This window comes from Zalophus californianus, chromosome 12 (genome assembly GCF_009762305.2).
Source record: "Zalophus californianus isolate mZalCal1 chromosome 12, mZalCal1.pri.v2, whole genome shotgun sequence".
Taxonomy (NCBI): domain Eukaryota; kingdom Metazoa; phylum Chordata; class Mammalia; order Carnivora; family Otariidae; genus Zalophus; species Zalophus californianus.
In genome coordinates this window covers 38,360,127-38,381,855 of record NC_045606.1, presented here as the reverse complement: position 1 = coordinate 38,381,855, position 21,729 = coordinate 38,360,127, and the positions used below count along the sequence as shown (strand labels likewise).

At 40.9% G+C, this 21,729-nt stretch overlaps 1 protein-coding gene across 5 annotated transcripts in view; it reads right to left on the bottom strand.

The window, feature by feature from the left end:
• The window catches only part of DYNC1I1 (dynein cytoplasmic 1 intermediate chain 1), a 306,141-nt gene that overhangs the window by 97,604 nt on the left and 186,808 nt on the right, over positions 1-21,729 (bottom strand). For all 5 annotated transcript variants that reach the window (XM_027574568.2, XM_027574567.2, XM_027574570.2 and 2 more), the window contains 3 exons: positions 16,824-16,986; positions 14,523-14,622; positions 6,412-6,537 (listed from right to left, as the gene is read on the bottom strand). In XM_027574568.2, the coding sequence (XP_027430369.1) occupies positions 6,412-6,537; positions 14,523-14,622; positions 16,824-16,986 (389 nt within the window). The remainder of the gene's footprint in view (positions 1-6,411; positions 6,538-14,522; positions 14,623-16,823; positions 16,987-21,729) is intronic.

Genomic DNA, 21,729 nt, shown 5'->3' with positions numbered 1-21,729 from the left:
AGGGTGTGAGAGCTCCCCCTGCCGAAACCTCCTGATTCCATTGGTTTCCTCCCGAAACCATGAGGTTTCCCGTTATTAATTTTCATAATCCCCTCCTCTTTTTGACTTCTACTGAATAACCACTCTTCGCTACATTCAAGAGAAAAACATAGAAAATGCCTTTTTTCTTTTCTTTTTTCTTTTCATCAGTCAGGCAGTCTGAAAGTTACCCTTCCTTTAAGTAAAATAAAAATTCCTAAGTCAAATTCTAACACTTCTCTGGTCTTAATACTCCTTGGAAAATGTATTTAAATTAATTTATATCTTTGTGTCCATAGCTGTTTTGTTGATTTGGATTATGGACCACAGTCTGGGCCGTGGGGGCGGGGGGGCAGGACAAAAATTGATGGGAGAAGATAAGTTCATGGCAATCAACCTCATAGTCCCACCGAGAGGGCAGGAAGTCTCTTTTCCACAACATGACAACAAAGCCCCGGCAACTCCCCCAGGTGACTCAGCAGTGTGGGCAGCTAGATGCCAAGTCCCGACTCTCCGTCCCCCTCCTAACTGCCAGCCCACATTCCCTCCTGTGTTACCATCCCTCTTCATGGGGGCAGCTCTCTTCAAGGTCAATGGGAACCTCACCCAGAACCAAACACTAGATGGTGAAAGCGTAAGTAGCAATTTCATCTGTACCCTTCATAGAATCTTAATGAGAACTGAAACTACGCATAGGAAGAAAGTTAACTGAGGATTTTAAACATGGATACACATGAAGTTAGTCAGTATCACTCCACATTCTGCTTTCCCTCTGAAATAAGGAGGGTTTCAGGTCCTTGTCAGTTTCAGGTCATTGTCAAATCATCTTTAAAAAGAGAAGGCTAAGAACAAAGAAACCAGATCAGGAAAAAAATAAAAGTAAAAATAAAAACCTCTGACCAAGCCAAGCCTCTAAATATAGCTTTTCCACTTACTTCAATGCAGATAATTCTAAGATCTATATTTCTGATTCTGTTCATTCCATTTGAAAGAGAAAGACCACACGAGGGTAAGCACTGCAGGGTGGTCAGAATGCATAATCTAATGACAGTGTGTGGAGGCCACTACAGAGGATGACAGGAGCCCTGCCAGAGTGTGCGGTGGGGCCGACGGGCTGATTTCTATGCACAGGCCACTGATGTTTTCCAAGTAAGGACAGCTCTTACAGAAATGAAAATAGAAAATGCAGGACCAGAGCCCACACTAAGAATTCGGTTTAGCAAAGACACGAAACTGCCCATGGAAGTAAAAGGTATTTGGCCTTGCTATTCTTAACAGGGAGAAACAAGCCTTCCTACTGCAATCTTTTTATGATTAAGCTAAAAGCCTGTCAGTCTTTGCAAAAGAACACTGAACTGATGTCTGTGTCTTGTGCATTTGCTTTCTAGCGCCTGAAATGATGTTTATCTGAGCCATCGGATTGGTTTGCAGTGATGCTGTTCTGAAGAATACGAACAATCCACAAAGATCAGCAAGAAATGGATAGCTAATGCAGTATTCCAAAATGATACCAGTATGAGCATCATAAGGCACCCAGTGTTTCTCCCTATCCATACTCTTTCCTATGAAGCAAACTGTCTAATTTTGAAATTATTGGAACATCACACAAGGATGTGGAAGCACATTCAACCTGCCTGATTTCAGCAAGGTAATGTCTAGAAGGGATCAGTTGTAGTAAATAAACTAGATCAAAAATCAAAAAGGATAGAGAAGAAAAAAAGTGATACATCTGTGAGTAGGGGTTTTGGTTTTATCTCACAGGTATTGACTGCAATTCTGTGGGCTCTCCAAATTCCCCTTAAGGTTTAGAAGATGGTAAGGAGAGCCAATTCTAGGAGTGTGTCTAACCAACCTCATAAAATGGCAGGCTGCCAAAAATACACTTGAATGGACTGCGTAGCCTTTGCTCTTAAGCCCCACGTCACCCCATCACGGTGGAATGTGGCCTGGCCAATGGCACAATGTAGCCGGAAGAAGGGGGTCTCAGTTCCAGGACTGGTTCTACTGCCCATGAGCCACGAACGCTTCAAGTACAACCAAGAGAGTAACACCATTGCTGCTTCCCTTTGTGAGGATCAATGAGATCATGAAGGCGGAAGTGCTAGGAAAATGTAAAATACAGACCGATGGAGTTATTACTGTAATTATTTGAGTTCAGCGCACAGTAATCAAACTGCCCTTATTATCCCCAGCGGCCATCCACGAACTCATCTGTGACTTCCCTGGCTGCCCGCGCAACCCAGGGTTTGGTCTCCCACTAGCTCAGCCATACTCGGTATTACAGCACATAGGTTCTCTTTTGGAAGCCATGGATATGACCTGGCTTTCATCCTAACTTCATAGATATCTACTATAGCAGGGTGTATCACTATCCCAAAAGAAATGGTACTCTCCAGCTCACATTCTCCCCATGTTATGTTCAACATGGTCTTGAGCCCATTCCTGGAAAAACAACTCTGGGTCTTGTGATCATTCACCACAGAGGCAAGTGCATGTGCAAGCTGAGGAGGCGAGTGCGTGTCTCGGGTGGGGGTGGGGTGGGGAAGCGGGAAGGGACAGGGGAGTTGGTCAGGAAATTTCTCATTTTAAGTCAGGTAGGAGATCAGCATCGGAGTAATAAAGCCAAGAAATAGTACCCTAGTTTGGGCCAAAGAGGAAAAGGGACGTGTGGGGCAAGAAGAAAAGACCCACACTTCTAAATAAAGAGGCCGACTAGTTTTGTCACCTTATCATCCCCTTTCTTCATCTCTCCTCTACATCCTGGTGGTTTCCAACTAGTACTGCATATTCAAATGACCCGGAACTTTTACTTTTTTTTTTTTTTTTTTTTAAGATGTGTTTATTTGTTAAGAGAGAGAGCATACGCATGTTGGGGGGCAGACAGAGAGAGAGAGTCTTAAGCAGACTCTGGGCTGAGTGTGAAGCCCGACAGGGTACTCAATCTCATGACCCTGAGATCATGCCTGAGCCAAAACCAAGAGTCTGACGCTCAACCGACTGTACCACCCAGGGGTCCCAACCTGGGAGATTTTAAAAATGCTCTGGCAGAAGCACAGAGTAATGAAATCAGAATCTCTGCCCATGGAATGCTGGCATCAGTAGTTCTTAAAGCTATCCAGGTGACTGCAATGATCAGCGAAGATGGAGAACACAGCTCTGTTCCATTTCTTCTCTATTCACTGTCCCCCATGCCACACACCTAGAGGCATTACCTGGCTGAATCCCCTACCAATGTCGTATGATGCAATACATGCACTTCGGAATGAAAAAGAGCTGACTTCAAACTTGGCTTTGCTATTCAGAGAGACCTGCCCTAGTTTCATGACTTCTCTGAAGCTGCAGGAGTAACAGGGGTTTATGACAATGAATAGAAAGAGTAGATTCTCAATACATGTTAGTATCTTTTTTTCCCCATAAACTTAATGTCACAGAGACATTTTCCATGTCCTCAAATTACTATTTTTTCTCACCTCTTAGGAAAACTCCCATTCACTTAAAGTTGAGTACTTTCAAAGTTGATCTTTCTAGGTATATTGGCTTACTAGCCCAAAGTAATAAAGAATTAGTAAGATTTCAGGAGTTATTAAAGATAATGGTTTTCTGGATTGCTCCGAGGTGAAATTCAGGTATGATCGTTAATTTTATATGTCAACTTGGCTAGGCTATGGTCCCTGGGGTTTTGGTCAAATACGAGTCTAACTGTGGGTATGAAGGTATTTTTTAAATGTAATTTACATTTAAACCAGTAGACTTTGAGTAAAGTAGATTGCCCTCCATAATGTGGGTGGGCCTCAGCCAATCAGTTTAAGGCCTTAACAGCAAAGACTAGTTTCCTGAAGGAGTGCCAATTCTAAATCTCTGTGTCTGTGTCTCTATGTATCTGTCTGTCTATCCATCTCCTACTGATTCTGTTTCTCTGGAGAAGTTTGACTAATACACCAAGGATCCTCAGAAGGGCTTCATAATGACTTTTGCTACGCCCATTTCTTCCTTTTCCTCCTCTCACGAGAGGATCAAAGCTCTTTTCCTTTCACCTTTCTGAAGCTGGTGATACCTACATTTAGGTCAGGTTAAGAGAAATAATTAAATAACAGAAAGTAAGTACTGTAATGGTATTCAGCATTTAGGTTCTCAAAAGATTTTATAACTGTGGCTTTCATGAATATGAAGGGTCATTTATATGAACTACTTATCATTTCTGACTAGCACAATCATGATTCTCAATATCTTTAAATGTGTGTGGTTAAATTCTGTAGCTTTTCTTTGATGCCTAGAATGTGGAGTCTTCACATGTTTTGCACATGTTATTTAATCAACCCCAAAGTTTAAAAGTATTAGAATCCTCACTTTTTTCCCAGTGAGAATGAATGCTAGACAGAGTTTAGAATCCTCACCTGTTTCTGGTCACCAGAAGAAGTGAAGATAATAGTAGGGATTTGAGGGATACAGAGATATTTTAGTCAGTGTTTTTTGGTCAGATACTGAGAGTACTTCTGACTTGGCTTTTCTCCCTCCCTTCCTCCTTCCCTCCCTCCCTCCATCCTTTCTCTCTCTCTCTCTCTCTTTCTTTTTTTCTTTCTTTCTTTCTTTCTTTCTCTCTCTCTCTCTCTCTCTCTCTTTCCCTTCTTTCTTTCTTTTTGAAATCAGGAGATAGTTTTCTCCTAAAATACATATACTGGATCATTTAAGGGAGAAACTAATAATGAAATTAAACGTATGTTGGTGAAATTTTCAGTAAATGATCCCAAAGATACCAGGGCAGGAAAGAGAAAGATGCTCCTTTCAGTCAACACTGGTATTAACCATTATGTGATAAAATAGGTAATTTTAAAATTCCAGTTAATTCCAAAGACCTTAGAAGTCTGCTTCTTCATTCAACATTATTAGGCTTCTGTTGACCTGTTTACTATGCAATGCTGTGAATATTAAGCATTTTACCAAATTGTTATTGTCATAGGCTACTGATAGTTAATGTAATTTAAAAAATGAATCATGATAAACACGTGCATTGACCAAAACAATGAAATGTGTTAACCTCCTATAATTTTTAAAAGTCAAGATGTGCTTTTTGTAGTATCAAAATAGTCTAGATGGCACTGTTTTTCAAGAATGTGCTTCTGCTTATCCCACAATGCTTTTAGTATTTTCCTGGTAATTCGGCAAACCTCTTAAACCTGAACAAAATGAGGATTTTGTGCTTCTCTGTTTACAGAAAGAGCATATCAAACTGACAAATTTGATAATCTTAAAAAAAGGAAAGAAAAAACTGTTCTTATTTCAAAGGTTCAAAAAATAAAGGTTATTTACTATGCAGACCTAGACTTCTTGTTTTTAAGATAGTAAATTAGAAAAACATGGCCAGAGTTAGAGGTTACTCAATCAGGTTGAAGCTGGGACTTTTATTCCAGCAGCTCCTGTTCCCCAAATTATATCTGATAATGTCCTAAAGTCTAAACATATTTTAGTTCAAAATGATACTCAGCTCTTAGATATAAAATGTCACTGAGCTTCCAAATAACAACAGGTTTACCCACACTCTTCAGCTGATGTATTTGTATTCGGGGTAATCTGCCACTCTACCTCTGAACTATAATATTTGAGGAACTGAAACTTTGAGCTGGAATGTTTGTTTTGCATTTTCCTATGCATAATCATAGGATTGGGACATTAATAAAGGGGTTGGTGTATTGGCCACTGCTGAGGCCTATTATTTAGGCAGAGTCATGGCAACGGAGCAAAGCTGAATGTGTGCAAGTGTAAAATACATTTCAGCCTGTATTATGTTGGATAGAAAAGAAGACAAGTGTGTCAAGAGACACAAGGAGTAAAATATCTGAAACGGTCTGACATGATCTTCACACGCGCCAACTGAAAACGGCATCTGTATTTCTCCACAATTCAAGAAAGATTCACGGTAAGTATGTGTCTACAGCAGCTATGAAAATGTTATTATCCAGAAGCAAGACGGCACCCGTAAACTCTAAATTGGCCACATTCCATTGAACTCCATCTCTGAGAGAGGAGGAAGCTGGAAACGGCAGTGCTCTGAGGATGTCCACGTGGGTGGGCAAGCATATTTTGCTGTGAAGCAAAGGAAGTGGTACACCAGGATTTCTTCATAAGTGCGAGGCCTTTATAAACTCATCCTCAGGGGGGCTGTTTTAAATAGAAAGAAAATGACACACCGTCCCCCACTGGGCTTCCTAACTGTTTGGAGAGAGTTGCCACTTTCCCCAAATGTTAGGTTACTGTGGGGGAGTTTTCAAACTCGTCAACAATTCCATTTTTAACCTCGGCTCTTCCTCTCCACATAAGACAGAGAGATGCAAGGCAGCATGAACTATATTTGGTCTAGTAGGAGACAGAAGTCATTTTTACCCTGCTGACCCCTACCTGGCAGTGGAAGACATATTCTGGTGTGGTTTTCTTAAACTTCATGTTCCAAACCAAGGCCACTCCATCTGGTTCATGGGGAGCATCCTCATTGTTGTTGTAGGAAGCGACCATCAGCTCAGGGTACTGGATGAAAGAGGTCACAAGAATGAATTATGTCAAGTTGCTGACACAAAGAAAACGTCCTTATTCCTACAGACAGAGGCTACGTTGCATCATTTAAATGGTACTTTCTTTTGAAGTTGTGGCATACTTAATACCAACTGCTGCTTCAACCTACTGCAATCTGGTTTCTTCTTCCAACGTTCCACGTGGGCTTGCTAGCGGCACCAGTAACTACCATGTGCGCACATTACTGGGCCTCTCTGCATTCTCTGACACTTGGACTACTCCCTCCTTTCTCCTATATTGGCTTCCATTACACCTGTCTCTCCCGATTCTCTTCCTGACCATTCTTTTCAGTCCCTATAGGTTCTCCGTCTAATACCTATATTCCAGGCGGGCTGTTTTCTGCCCCTTTTTTTGGGTCTCTGTCCATACATTATCCCTGGGTGATCTCATCTACTCCAACGGCTTTAATACGCATTAATATGCTGACAATGTTCAAATCTACATCTCTAGGCTTGATGTCTCTCTCAGCTGCAGACCTTTTGCATACTGGAGATTTCTCTGAGCTGTCCATAGACACATCAGATGCAATGCATTAAAAAAAAAAAAAAGAAGAAGCTTCTTGCTTTCTACAAAAACCTCTTGCTCTTCTAATGTCCCCTCTTTTGGATGCCTTTCATTAACATTCACCTACCTGCCTAAACCAGACACTCCACATTCATTTTTACTCCTTTCTCTTTCTTATTTCCATGTACTGTGTTGACTCCTGCCTCAATACCTTTCAAATGCATGTTTTTTTTTTTTTCCATCTCTAAGGTAAGGGTCTCCTCAACTGATTTTTTTCTTAAGATTTTATTTATTTATTTAACAGAGACAGAGAGAGAGAGCAAGAGAGTGCAAGCAAGGGGAGCTGCAGAGGGAGGAGAGGCAGATTCTCCACTGAGGAGGGAGCCCGATGCGGGGCTCCATCCCAGTACCCTGGGACCATGACCTGAGCCAAAGGCAGATGCTTAACCGACTGAGCCACCCAGGCGCCCCTCCTCAGCTAATTTCTTATCTGAATAGAGGCAACAGCTTCCTGAATGGCTTCCTGCTGACAGCTTGCCAGGCCCTCTCCTCCCCTACTCCACTCTCTATCCTTTGTCAATGTGACTTTACAAAACATACATTTGGCTAAGTCACTCCTCTGCTCAAAATGCTTTAATGGCTCGTCCTCACTTTCAAGATTAAACCCAGGTCATATATAGGGTCCTTCACAATCTGTCATTGTCTAGCTCCTCTGCTTAATCTCTTACCACCTGCCCTCCCTCCTCCACACCCACACCCTGAGCCCCAGCCTCATGGGCTAGTTCTGAGATTCACAGGGACAGCCTCTGTGCCTAGGAGTGTAATAATCACTCTTATTGGAATGCCTCTTCTGTCTTGTTTCTAACAGTAACTCATGCATCAAATCCTCCAGACAATCCTAACCAACCACCCACAACCCCTCCTTCCGTCTCATAGGCTCCCTTAGCATTATGTGCGCTCCTCCATCAAAGCCCTTGTCAAATTGTGCTATGGCTTTTGTTCCCCACCTATGTCTCTTATTAGTCCATAAGCTCTCTCCGAGCGTAGGGACTTATTTTTATTAAATTCTAAATCTAGTGTCTGATAACTCCTAGCACATAATCAACTTGTGTCAAAATCTATTGAAATACAAACGGTCTTTTTTATTTTAGTGACTCTGCTCTCAGTAGAAAGACCTTCTCTTTAATCCTTTGTTGTCAAATAATGCCAACAATTAAAGGCATAAGTGCAAGAACCACAACCAGTAAAATAATAAGGACTCTAAAGTGAATAGAAAGACCTACTTAGTCTGTGTGAACTCTGTGCTGTGTGTGTAATTAAACAAACTGGGGAGGAATCTTGTGGGGGGGTATTTATGAGTTAGAATGCATTTCATGAAAATGCCATTCCTACCTGGCATTCCCATAAGGCAGCCCCATTAAAAACAGCATCGGGATTATAGCAGGTCATATCACTCTTTGCTCATAGATGGCTTAATTATTTTCCTTCCTTTTTGCTCTGCTATATACACATTTAACAGAAGATGGCCCTTATAAATTGAAACATCAACTTTTTTTTCTATCAAAAATGATTAAAGCTGAGTCTTCTAGGTGGCTTTATTCATTTGTTCAGCAGCCTCAACTTAAGAAACCTGCAGGGAGTTACAACTTGCTGGTCGATGTGGAGGAAGTATAATCCTACAACAAGACACATGTATGTGGCCACCAGGGGAAGTAATCATTCTTTATTAGAAAACACTCCTCAGTGGCTGAATCAAAAGCCCATTAGGGAAGGCCTTTGATTCAAAGACCATTTAAAGAAACTAATATCCAGATAAACACAGAAGTCTCCAGACTGTCCATCTGAAGTTTAACTATGTCACATGTGAAAGGCAACTCTATAAACATCAACACCACTACCATAGTGGCCAATGAGCAGCCAGATGTGTCTGGAATAATATCCCACAGCTTCACATCTGGGTCTCATCGTTGGCTCCCACTTGTAGCTTTTCTTTTTTCCATTAAAAAGATAGTTGAAATTATTTGGCTTTAAACCCCTTTTGAAAATAGGGAGAGTTTTAGTAAAATGCCAGGAAAATGCCTTTGGCGTAATTTCTATAATTGGCATCATAAATCCTAAAGATACTGATTTAACTCATATCTCATGCAAGTTTTTCTGATTTCGAAGTCTCCTCTTAAATGTCTTTTTCCATTGTGTGTTTGAACATGACTAGTCATATTTTCTTACTCTCAAGTGAAAAGTAAATCTCTGAACAATTATTTAAATCTTGAATGTTAAAATTATGACTTTTAAAGGGAATGTGAATAGTTATGAAATTTATAATTACTCATCAGGTTGGATTATCCAACCTTTAACCTAGGAGAAATTTACCTGAAAATTACCAGATCAGCTCTCAAGCTGTTTGTTCTTATAGAGAAATAAAATCTGACATTCATCAGAGAGGAAGGAACCAACATGTTTTTAGTGCCCATTATGTGCCAGACACTGAGCTGGGTGATGCACTAACTCATTTGGTCCTTGCAATTCTCTAAAGTAGAAGTGGTTTTCTCATTTCTACAGAAGAAGAAGCCAAGGGTCTCAGGGTAAGTAACTTGTTCTGAGTTATGTTGCTAATAAACGAAGAAGTGAGAGCCTTACTCGAAGTCTGTCTGGCTTCAAAGGTCATGTCCTTTCCAGTCCACTGTGGCATGGGTCCAGTGCCTCCTACACACATGTAAGGCACTGTGCCAGGTGAAATGTGGGACAAGAATGTCAACAGTAATGTGTTTTGCTCTATGGGAACTCTCCCTTAAGTAGAGGGAGGTAGGGCACAGGTATGAATAACTATAATGCAAACATAAAGGCAGGACATGATATGTGCCACGGTGGAAATGTAAACAAGGTTCCTTGGAAGTACAGAGGAGAAAAGAACCGCCTTAGTTGGGATGGGGTGTGGCAGGGAAAGAAACTGGAAAGGACTTCTAAGACAAAATGAGACATGCATTGGGCCTTGTCAGGCGACAGGTCATTAGGAGACAAGAGAGTGGGGAATATGGACAAGGGTACAAAGAGGAGTGCTGGAGACTTCTCTTGGTTATCTGCCTGGTACGCAGTGATTCTCCCATCTTTGGACATTACCTCAATACACAGGTATCTAATCCCAGGGACAATTAGTTCACTGCAGGGTTGATAAGTGACCCGGAGCAAATCACATCCTCCAAAATGGCTGTTGTACATTTTGAACTGTGACACAGAACCCGTGGCTGGCAAATGAGTCAAGTTATGACAGCATCCTATTGGTGAGGTCCCACAAAGTGGCCCAGATTTGTACTCTTCCTGAGTCCCGGTTCTTCATCTTTCCTATGGATCTCCTAAGTACACTAGCGCCTCTCCACTGCAGCCCCTCTTTTGCCCATGCTAGCCGGAGGTAAAGGTTTCTTAACTAATGCGGTGTAGGGCATGTTCAGGAGACATGTCAGGTTGTAGCATTTGCCTGGGAGGCAGGTTAGAGGAAGTTGTAAACAAGAAGAAAGGGCTGGAGATGGCTCTGGGCATTGTCACAGAGGCCACTGAGTACAGGCTGATGATTTTAGACTTTACTCTGGGGACAGTAGGCGTTCTATTCAGCAACTACTAATACTACTGCTACTACTGCTTTCACGATGATGTCACCTTTACTGGGCGCCTTTTATGTACTAGACAATCTTTAAGTCCTACTGCCATAAATACATTAATTCATATAATACTCACAATAAGCATGTGAGCTAAGTATTAGTATCATCATTTATGAATGAGGAAGTTGAAGCAAAGAGAAGCCAAGCAACTTGCCCAAGGAGACAGTGAGAGTTTATAAGTAATCTTTACAAATATCAATCTGGTCAAAATACTTATAAGGACTCAACAGTATAGAGACTGGAGGTAGAAAGACCAATTAGGAAGCCATCTCCTAATATAAGCAAGAAGTAGAGGGCATGGCATAAAGTTAGGGTCAAATCCACATTAGTGGACTTCAACTGGTGTCTGCAGGAGTCTTCTTGCTACTGTAAATTTGACTGGATTTGGAAACTAAATGAACTATTAAAGATGACTTAGCTTTATATGTTGGGTGACTGCAAGGATGGAGGATGCAATTTCCATGTGAGGGGAGTCTATATGGTAGGAGTAAGGTCATGAGTGTGGTTTTGTACAAGTCTGGAAAAGCTGTCATGTGGTATGTGGATAGTATTATTGACTCACACTGTTCAACAATGGTCAATGAAGGACAAAGCTGACATAATCCCCCAAGTGACCCAGTTTCTTCCAGGGAATAACGTCTGGTGGATATGTGGCAAATATTGCAAAGTTAAAGTGTTCTTCTCTGAGAAGCCCAAGAGATCAAAGCAAAGCTATGCAGAAACCTTACAGTTTCTTCCTTTTCTCCCCTCTGTTCCACTCAGGTAAACACCTTTGACATATATATGCCACTTCAAGACTCCACAATTGTGCCTCTCTCCTTCTTTTCTTTCCTAATATTATTGAATTGCATCTAGACTCATTCGGAAATCTTCATCACCTAAGCATATAAACCTAGTCCTTTGAACCCCATAAAAATGTTATGATGTAGGAGCTGAGGGTTCCAATTCCTTTTTCTTTTTTTCTTTAGCAGTCTCCATGACCAGTGTGGGGCTTGGACTCACAACCCTGAGATCGAGAGTCACATGCTGTACTGACTGAGCCACTCAGCTGCCCCTCCAATTCCTTTTTCTCATGCTCCATATAAAATATGCTTTTTAAGAATTGCAAACCTGTTTCCTGCAGTGTAGATGAGCAGATTACACAAAAATGGGGAAAAGTGTATGTGGTCTCTCCATGGTAGAGTTTCTGCCCTTTACAGTTTCAGTTCTTGCAAAAAAAACAAAATAAAACAAAACACCAAACTGTCACACAGAACCCTATGTGGAAACAAATCCATCCATGGTCCATATGTACTGACTGAGCCACTGTACACTGTGGCCAGGCAGGGACCGGCCCCACTGAGGCTGGCCCTGCCAACTCCTCAGGGAGCTTTATCGCCTTTGAGAAATGTGTCAGATAAGGTTCCTGTGTAATTTCCAGACTCTGAACAAGTGAACAAGCCAAGCTAAGTGTTTCCTCAGGCTTGGATCTAATTTCTGTGCATACACCCGAGCATGCTTACAGACCACCCACACACTGGCGGGAAGTGGCTGGGCCAGCCCTGCTTATATTAGTCTCTGCACGATCAGGCACTGCGTGCTCTGTTGTTTGAATGTAAAAGGAGGTTCAAGAGGAGAGAACACTGGCCCACTTGGTGGCTGATGACAGTCTGGTTGTGAGGGATTACACGCCTCTTCAAATGAGCACAAAAAAAAAAAAAAAGAGAGAGAGAGAGACAAATGAAGAAACAGACTCTTAACTATAGAGAACACACTGACGGTTACCAGAGGGGAGGCGGGTGACAGGGCTAAAGAGCACCCTTGTCACTATGAGCACTGAGTCATGTACAGAAGTGCTGAGTCACTGTATCGTACTGTATGTTAACTATACTGGAATTAAAATAAAAAACTTAATAAAAATGAAGAAAAGGAGGTTCAAGAGGAGAGAACACCAGCCCACTCGGTGGCTGATGACAGTCCGATTGTGAGGGATTACACTCCCCTGCAGTTCTCCTATTCTCCAGCAGGATTAAATGGGGGCTCTTCACGTCATCCGTTTTACAGCTTGGCCCAGAACGCACCCTTCTCCCCTCCAGCAGTCTAAATCCCAGTCTTCTGGACACAGATCCCAACCCCCACTGACCTCTGAAAGCCTGTGCTATCTGCCCCTTATCGTTTGGCATTATAACCTCTCTTGGTTCCAGATTCATAAGTCTCTGGTGAGAGGCACTGGTAAAGAGAATATGCCCTGAAGTGCCAAAAGACTTGAGTTCAAATGTCCACACGACCTCATCTTAGCTGAGTGATTTGTAGCAAGTTACTCAGCTTCTCTGAGGCTCAATTTCCTCAGCTGCACAATGGGGATGTATTAATGGTTGCTGCCTCATCTAAGTTATGAGGCTGAAATTAGATGATGCCTTCAGGGCAGTTGGCACAGTGCCTAGCACATAAGAAACACAAATTAAAAGCTAGCCATGATTATTATTCCCCATAAGAACATACACCATAAAAAGCGGAAACTATGCCGCACGTAAATGTCCAGAATTCATCATTCCTATTTCCTCATTGCTATTATGTCATTGTCATTGCAGGAAGGCACATAGCATGGCTGTTCTGAATGTGGGCTCGGAGGTCAGACCACCTGGGTTCAAACTCTGGCCACCCCACAACTAGGCTGTATGCCTCTGTGCACATTATTTAACTGCTCAGTGCTGGGTAATCTGTCATGTAATGGAGTTGGCTCTTCAGCAAGGTGAATTTTGGTAAATTTGCCTACTTTGACTCTGAATACCACACTAAGGAGTACAGACTTTTTTCTGAGAGGCAACAGGGAGTTTTAATCCAGGGGGTGGAGTGATCAGATTTGCATTTTAGAAAGATTATTTAGTTAGGAGTCCAGAGGGAACACCACAGATGAACAAGCATGGATATAGGAAGACCAGTGAGAAGGTTAGCAATACTACAGGTATAAGGTGATAAATATATGAGTGGAGAAACGGACAGTCTTAGTGACAGTCTTGGTCTGGGAGATGAGAGGGAGAAGGTTGCTAATGTTAATGATGAAAGTTCTGTGTTAGGCCATTGGGTATATTGTGATGTCTTTAACTTAGAATGCAGTAGGAAGAAAAAGTCAGATATGTGAAAAAAATGAATTCGGGGTTGCAGATTCTATGAGACAGCTGAGTGGATCTGTCTGGTGTGCAAAGTGGAATTTTGGAGGGTGATGTGCGGGTGATATAAACAGGCTGCCACGTGGTGGCTGAATCCATAGAAGTGGAAGAGACGTCCCACAGGGAGCATGTTGGGAGGAAGAGTAGAGGTTGAGGGCACACCCATGGGGACCACAATGGTGGAAGAGAAATACGAAGTTTTGGAGAAGTGTGAGAACTAGCAGAGAGTGAAGCTGTGGAACCCAGTGGAAGGATATTGTTTTTAGACTACGAGGACGTCAACTAGGCTGGATGTCAAGGAAGTCAGGGCAATGAAGGCTTAAAAACAGCCACAGGATCTGATGCGTGAGAAATCACTGGTGACCTTCAGGACAGCAGTTTCACAGACAGGATGGCCTGCTCCTTGTCTGGTGCCTAGCACATGGTAGGGACTCAATGCATATGAATAACAGTGTGCAAAATTTCACCTGAAAGCTCAGTAAAATAAGAAAGAAAACCAACAGGTGTAGAAAAAATTGTAGGCTAGTAAATATATCTAAAGTAGTGGAGAAAAATTCTTCTTCTTCTTCTTTTTTTTAATACAAATGCCATGAGAACATAGCCCAGTTTGTCCCATCCCAGCAATAATTCTTACCTGGAGAGACCAGTCCATACAAGTGACTACTCGATGCTTGGACCAATGCTCATCGTAGAACTGACGATTGAAAGAAAGGTTGGCTCCCGCCTGGACATCCCTAGGAGGGTTTAAACATCAAAGATAAATATGATGCTTCAGAATGGGGCTTTATCTCTGCTGCTTATATTGAAAGAATGCGATGGCAAGATCATGGCACATAAAACTGAGGCCAAAGCTTCAGTTTAGACAGTAAAGGCTGATCATAAATAAATGAACTAATGGTGGTCTCCTCTATGAAAAGCTCACCCAGGAAAGGTTTCCATGTATTACTCCAAAGCTGGTATGAAACGTCAAGTAATTTTCAGGTTCTCATCTTGACCAGTCCCTAAAGCATTTTCTTCCTCCTAATAAGTTCTATCTTGAAGCCGAGTTCCCTAGAAATCTCCCAGCTATCAAGGGAGCACAGTACCCTTGGAGATTCTTTGATATCATATCAATTATCGCCTTATCTAGCCTTAGACCAGAGATGATAGGCAAGCTTCCCTTTACCTATAATTTCTGGCTGACTGTAGTGCTGCCTCCCTGCTCAACAGCAAGTGATAAGTTTCACCATGAGTCAGGCAGAGTGGAGGGTGCCGCGATTCACCAGACGTATTAGATACTTAACATAGACCAAACAGCATCTGGGGCTAGGAATACACTTTGGTCAGTGTTTACTTGGCTGATACTCAACTGGCCACAAAACCTCCCTTGAAGAACTCTACACTGGTCATGCATTCGCTCCACAAGACTGGGTGCAAATTGAGTAATGCTCATTCTGTGCCAGCAGATTTGGGATCTGCATAAAAAGCTGCCTACATTTCTTGGGCTTCAGTTCAGGAATTCCCCCACTCCCACCCTCCTCCTGTTCATTTCCTTCATCCCATTGACTCACACCCCATATCACTCGCCTTATGCAGCTCTTGTTCAGATGGTGAATCGGCCCCAGACTATTTACCTGAGCTCCGATCGGCTGACTTAGGACCTTTTTTCCCCCTACCAACTCTTCCTCAAATCCGTCACTGCCAACTCAGGCAAGAGGTACACACACCCAAGTAACAGCCAGGCACCCGGAGGGAAACAGGACCCAGAAAATCGACTGAGCCATAGAGTAATGGCTTTTTCAAAGAAAAATAAAGCATCTCATAACATGTATGTTCAAAATATTATTGTCTCTCTGGAATAGTCTAATGATGCTGCCAACTGGTTAGAACATTTTCAGAACCCTCTTTCGAAACTGTTTTTGGAGGTTGTGTTACATTCCCTTGAGCATCCTCAATGATAATACATTGTCCTTTGAGAATTGTATTTGAATTTTAGAAAGAGTAAAAAGTCAAGTCTGGTGAATAAGGCAGGTGATCTCACCTTTTTATATTGTTCTCGGCGAAAAGAAATCGGTGGCTATAAACTGGCTATAGTTATTTCTTACAAAGTTCATAAAGTACCTCCTCGTATCCCCATGATGATGGTTGACTGCCCTGCCTTTTACAAAACATACGTTACAGTCTCAGAGAAAGTCACTGGGGGTCATTTGTTTTTATTGATTACTTTTTATCTTTAAATATATCCATTTTTTTAAAGATTTTATTTATTCATTTGTCAGAGAGAGAGAGAGAACGCAAACAGGGGGAGCTGCAGGCAGAGGGAGAAGCAGGGTTCCTATCGAGCAGGGAGCCCGATGCAGGGCTCGATCCCAGGACCCTGGGATCATGACCTGAGCCGAAGGCAGACGCTTAACGACTGAGCCACCCAGATGCCCCTAAATATATCCCTGCACACGACTGTCCTACAAGACATATACACATATGTTCACAGTATCAAAAAAAAGGAGAAGGGCTGTAGTCTCTGTTAGCTCTTCCCCACATCAGTGAAGGGGTCCCATATCTCATGCTTATTTTGTTCAGCTTCCTGTTTGCTTAGACATCAAAAATAGATCTACTGGATATAATACAAATCTCCTTTGCTGCTTATAGGAATGTTTTCTCAGAGGACAGTGTATGTGACTCTGCCAGTCTCTATCACCTGGACTGTTCCCCAGATATCAAGTTCAAAAGCATTTCATGGAAGCACATGATAATTACAGGGAAACATTAATCCAGAAGTTATAACCAAAGCCCTTAGTCAAAGCTGTTCAGCAAGATCAACCCTGGAATTTCATCCTCCTCTGATTTGTTTGGTTTGGGATTTGCCTAGTCAATACATAAGTGAACTTAGAATCAACAATAATTTATTGCAGTGTTGTTGTTGTTGTTTTTTTTTTAATGCACACAAGAAACTAACCCATCTTTTTCCTCTAACTCTCGACCGCTATAGTCAAAGAAGATGTCAGAGTCTTCTGCCAGTGCTCTTTCAATCACCCGGATTGTCCGATCAAAAAAGATGAGGAATTCCTCTGAATGAAGGATCTGCTGTTTTTCTTCCTCGGTCAGCTCTCGTGGAGGGGCTTTTTAAGTAAAAGAGATTGTTAGGAAAGAAGAAAAGGACAATTAAAACATTTCAAGAGGAATCCAACTCTTGAAAGAGACGACTTACCAAAAGAGTGAGCAGATGGTGAAATAAAGCATTGTCAATATTGATTCTAAATTGCTCCTAAATTCACACCAGTGGTTTTTGCACATGACTCCCCTAATTTTATAAAAAATATTTCGCATCTGGACTAATTACTCTTTCAAAGACTTGACAAAGATTACTAATGAAAACAGACTGGTGTTTTTTAGCAACCAGTTTTGAATGTTACCTGCTTTAGAACTGAACTTGAAAAACAGCTCAAAGAGTACATAATAGAAAAATCTATAAAACTATGTATATTGAATATGACTGAAAGCTGCACATATGAAATAACTCAGAACTGTCTATAATATGATCAGGGTAGCATCCTTCCTCGCTCTCCCGGACACATTCATTTTATTTTAGAGGGTTAGTTGATAAGGCGGACTGGCTCTTACGCAGGTTCCACTCAAAACCTGAAACGTGTCCTTCCAAATCTGCTTTCCCCTGAGATATCTTCTGCTTTTAAACAAACACATGGAACAAATAAACGCTTCTATAAGACATCTCGAAATTGTTTTTATGCCTTTCTTTTCTAGCAGATTAATCTTATTAAACTAAGTCTGAAGATACAAAATGAGGCAAAGAGAGATTAAGTAACTGGTAGTATGTCTCGGTGTCGGAGTCCCAAGTAGGTTACACAGACCATCCCTTCAGTGGTAAGGCTTACATACAATGATCGAGAATGGATTGGAATTCCCCCTGACTGAGAAGCCCTGAAGCAGAGAAAGGGTCAGCTGAAACTTTGTGGTTCTACAGGAGCCCCAGTTCAACTCCCTTGCAGAGAGCATTCAGTACATGTTTGGTGCATTACTCTCTGGATGACTGGAAGCTTCTGGAATTTCAGGGACAGGAGGAGGGTGCTGCACTGCAATCAGCGCTGGAGTCCCTAGTGGAGTCTCTCACCCACGGGCTCGCCCAAACTCTTCCACAACCATCCCCGTCACCACTTCTACCTGGCCACAGGGTCAGAGGACCCACATAGGGTGCAGTCAGTGGTAGCAGCTTGTTTTATGTTATTTGTTTCAATCAGTGGTGTCCTGAAGCCACTGGCCTACCAAATCTGAACTGGCGAACAGAATGACCGCAGAGCAAAGGCAGCGGATCTCAAGCCTTTAATGTCCATAATGTTTTCCTGCTTCTGACCTCCCCTTCCCTGCCCCAGCCCACGGTGCAGGGGGTCTGGAAGGACTCCAGAATCTGTGTTTGTACAAGACCAGGATTAGGATAATGTAGTTGGTTCACACTTGGCAAAATGCTCTCCAAGGTCATATTATAACAAAACATGATTCACCTACTACAGCAGACGATTGTCTCCCAAAAGAGTTCGTCCCGTAGTTTGTGGTAGCCCTACACATAGTTAGAAATATTCCTTTGCTGCTGAAGCCTCTAGAGCCCTTAATATGCCAACGTGTACTGGGATGCTCCGGGAACCTCCATCGATACCTGCTGAGCAGAGGTGCCCACACACTAGTCTGAGAAACGGTGAAAGTGGCAATGTGTAGATGTAAACAACAAGGACTCTACAAAACCAACCCGGAATCCAACATTGCCTCCGCCCTTCGCTAACTTTGATTCTTTAATCAACTAAAGCTCTCTGAGTAGCAGTTTTTAATCAATAAAATGGGGTAATGATACCTAAACTTTAAATCTCATTTAAGTGTTAAGGATAAATATACTGGGCAAATAGTTATGCATTCAATAATTAGTAATTAAGTAGTAATTAATTAGTCTACTTTCTAAAACTCCCATAAATGAGGCATGTGAATTTTTCACCCTTATGTAAGTTCAAGAAAACAGGTAACCAGGCAAAAGGAAAAAAAAAAAAAACGTACAAAATGCTAGGTTCATTTTGGTTTGGTAGTACTGTTACATAAATAAACAAGCTTCACCAAACGAGGATACCATAAGGCCAAGAAGAATGTCTTATTTTTAAAAGCCCTGTTCAGCCTTAGTTACTATTGATGAGACCTACCTGAAATTAAGCAGAGAAATAGGACTTTTTTCTCTTTATTCTTTTTTAAAATAATATTTAAAATATCTATTCTACTCTCTGTTTATCTTTTTGAGTTACTTATATTTCACCTGTATCTTTCCTTACAGGTCCATTACCTTGAATAAAAAATAGTATCTATGTCATTTTCTGTAATTTTTTCTTCCCTGTAGCTTATTGTCACTTTGATCTCAGCTTTCAAGACATACAACTCCTTCTCTAAGAGAAACATAAATGGCTGATCAAAGTATATTTGCAGAGGCCAAGTTCAGGTAGGTGAAGGAGTAGCCTCTCCAGATATTATGTTTGACAATACAATATTTGGCTTGAAATTAAACTGCTACTGAAGCAAAACAATGGATATATTTTATATTAAGCTTTGATGTCTAACAGGGATCAAATGACATGATTTGTTAGCACAAAATAATAAGATGTATGTGCAGACAAGTACTTTTTGAAAGTCATAAACAATATTCAACTTAGAAATTAAATACGGCCATAGTTATTTCTGATAGACCCGCAAACCTCCTGTATTTAAAATCTTTAAATTGGTAAGTGTTGTTGCAATGTAATGAAAACATAATGGAGTATCCAGGAACCCCGACTAAAAGCTGTATTCAGAGAGAACACCTCTCCACACACCATATTTCATGAAAGAAAAATTGGTTGATTAGTGGAATCCACAAGGTTCAAAATGCAAGCACAAATAATTAGAATCAGAATTGTATTACTTCGGAGTAGACCCCAAATTCTCCCTGATATATCTGTTTCTGCAGCTTCTCCCTATTCCCGGCACCTAATGAATTATTTTCAACATGTTCACCACATAAAAAAGTGTGAGTTAATTTAATAGCAAAAGGCATACCAGAGCAAAAAGTAGGCACTGTTAATCACTGATTTTTCTTTTTAAGTTAAGCAGAAAATGCTATTATCGCAGGTCTGTTGTTTGTTTTTGCAACACAAAACATGGAGTATTTCTGCCAAGAGCTAACAATATTTTATGCATGTAAAATGGCCTTTTTTTTTAAAAGAAAGATTCCTTATGAAAAGTCAAACACATGCATATAACTAACATATGATCCAAATGACAATTTTCGTACTTGCCCAGATTTACCTGAACAGTTACATTTAGCTTGAATAACAACTATGAAGACAATGTACTGAATTCATGAAATTTGAAGTTTAGAAGATGGCCTAAGTCTATGACTTTGTGGTTGCAAGATTAAAATCTAGTACACATTATATTTTAGGGTCTATTGTTTATTCTTTTTCATTATAGAAAAGTTAATTTCTCATTTCATATTTGAAAATACTTGTGTACGTGTCTTTATGAGGATTCTATCCTATTTGCTGTGCTTTCTTGTTTTTTTTTTATTGACTTAATAGGTACTTTTCCAGTTTGTTGTTGTTGTACTACTCTATTTACTATATACTATATCTTTGGTTTCACATTTTGATTTTTTTTAAATACAAAATTCATAATGAAATTCACAATTCGTATTAAGTATTTTGTAATCTTTCCTTGAGGTCAAAAGCTATTTTAAAAATATTCATTTCAGAAATGTCTTGCCTTGTTTTCAACGATGCAGCTTTGAGTTTTGATATAAAAAATCTTTTAGCTATTTTTCAAGGGTATATGCAAAAGACAAAAAAATAAAGGAGTAAACCCATGTAGCTTAAATCTTAAACCTGATTAAACAGGACGGTAGCTCTTCTGAGAATTTTACAGTGAAATCATTTCATAAACAGGAGCAAGAAAACCAAACCAAACTAATAAAGAAGGAGGATCTCCTTCTCTGAAGTTAATGTGCATTTACAAGAGTTAGGTGTCTGTTTCTGTTGTTTTAAATCTCTAAACATGAAGATACCAGAACACTCACATGTAGAAATTGCCTAAAATTTGATTAAAAGCTAACATGTACCTACCGTTTACGCTACTCTGTTGTGGAAAAAAAGAGTGCAAACAGTAAAATATCAAACCCTTATTACTTGACTGTTTAGTGCATTTTGATATCACACGGGCAAAAATGTCAAAAGCTAGTGAGCACTGATTTTTTTTCCCATCTCCCGCTTACTGTTTTTTTTTTTAACTCCCAAAAAGGCCAGATTTCTCAAAAATGTGTTCCCTGGTTTGAAACCATGTATGTCAAGTTTCAGCCCAGAGCAAATTTTTATGGCTGAGTAATAAATCCCTGAAACTCAAGGTTCATAAGAGAAGTGCTGACACAACCCTAACTGCTATGCAGCCGTGTGAATGGCGCCACGATTATATCTGCTACAGATTCTTGAAAACGTTTGCAAAATACTGTCTTACTTAAAAAAAAAAAAAAAAGCCAGAGAGAGTTTGATGCCAACATAAACATGCTTTTAACCCATTATGTGCTAATTTGCAGAAAAGCCATTAATAGAGAAAAAGGCACACGGCGCAGCAGTACAGGAAATGTTCTTCCAACTTCTTTTTGACTTTTAACAGGACTTTAATCAATTCCATGAAGCCTGAGCAATAGTTAAAAACGAGAGGGTGTTTTTGCTCCGGACTGAAGAAGGGGTTGCCTTATTTTGCCAGAGAAGACAATTTGGGGACTGGGGGGTGAGGGGCAGGAGAGAATCTGTGCCAAGACACACAAAAGACACCCTGGCTCCTTA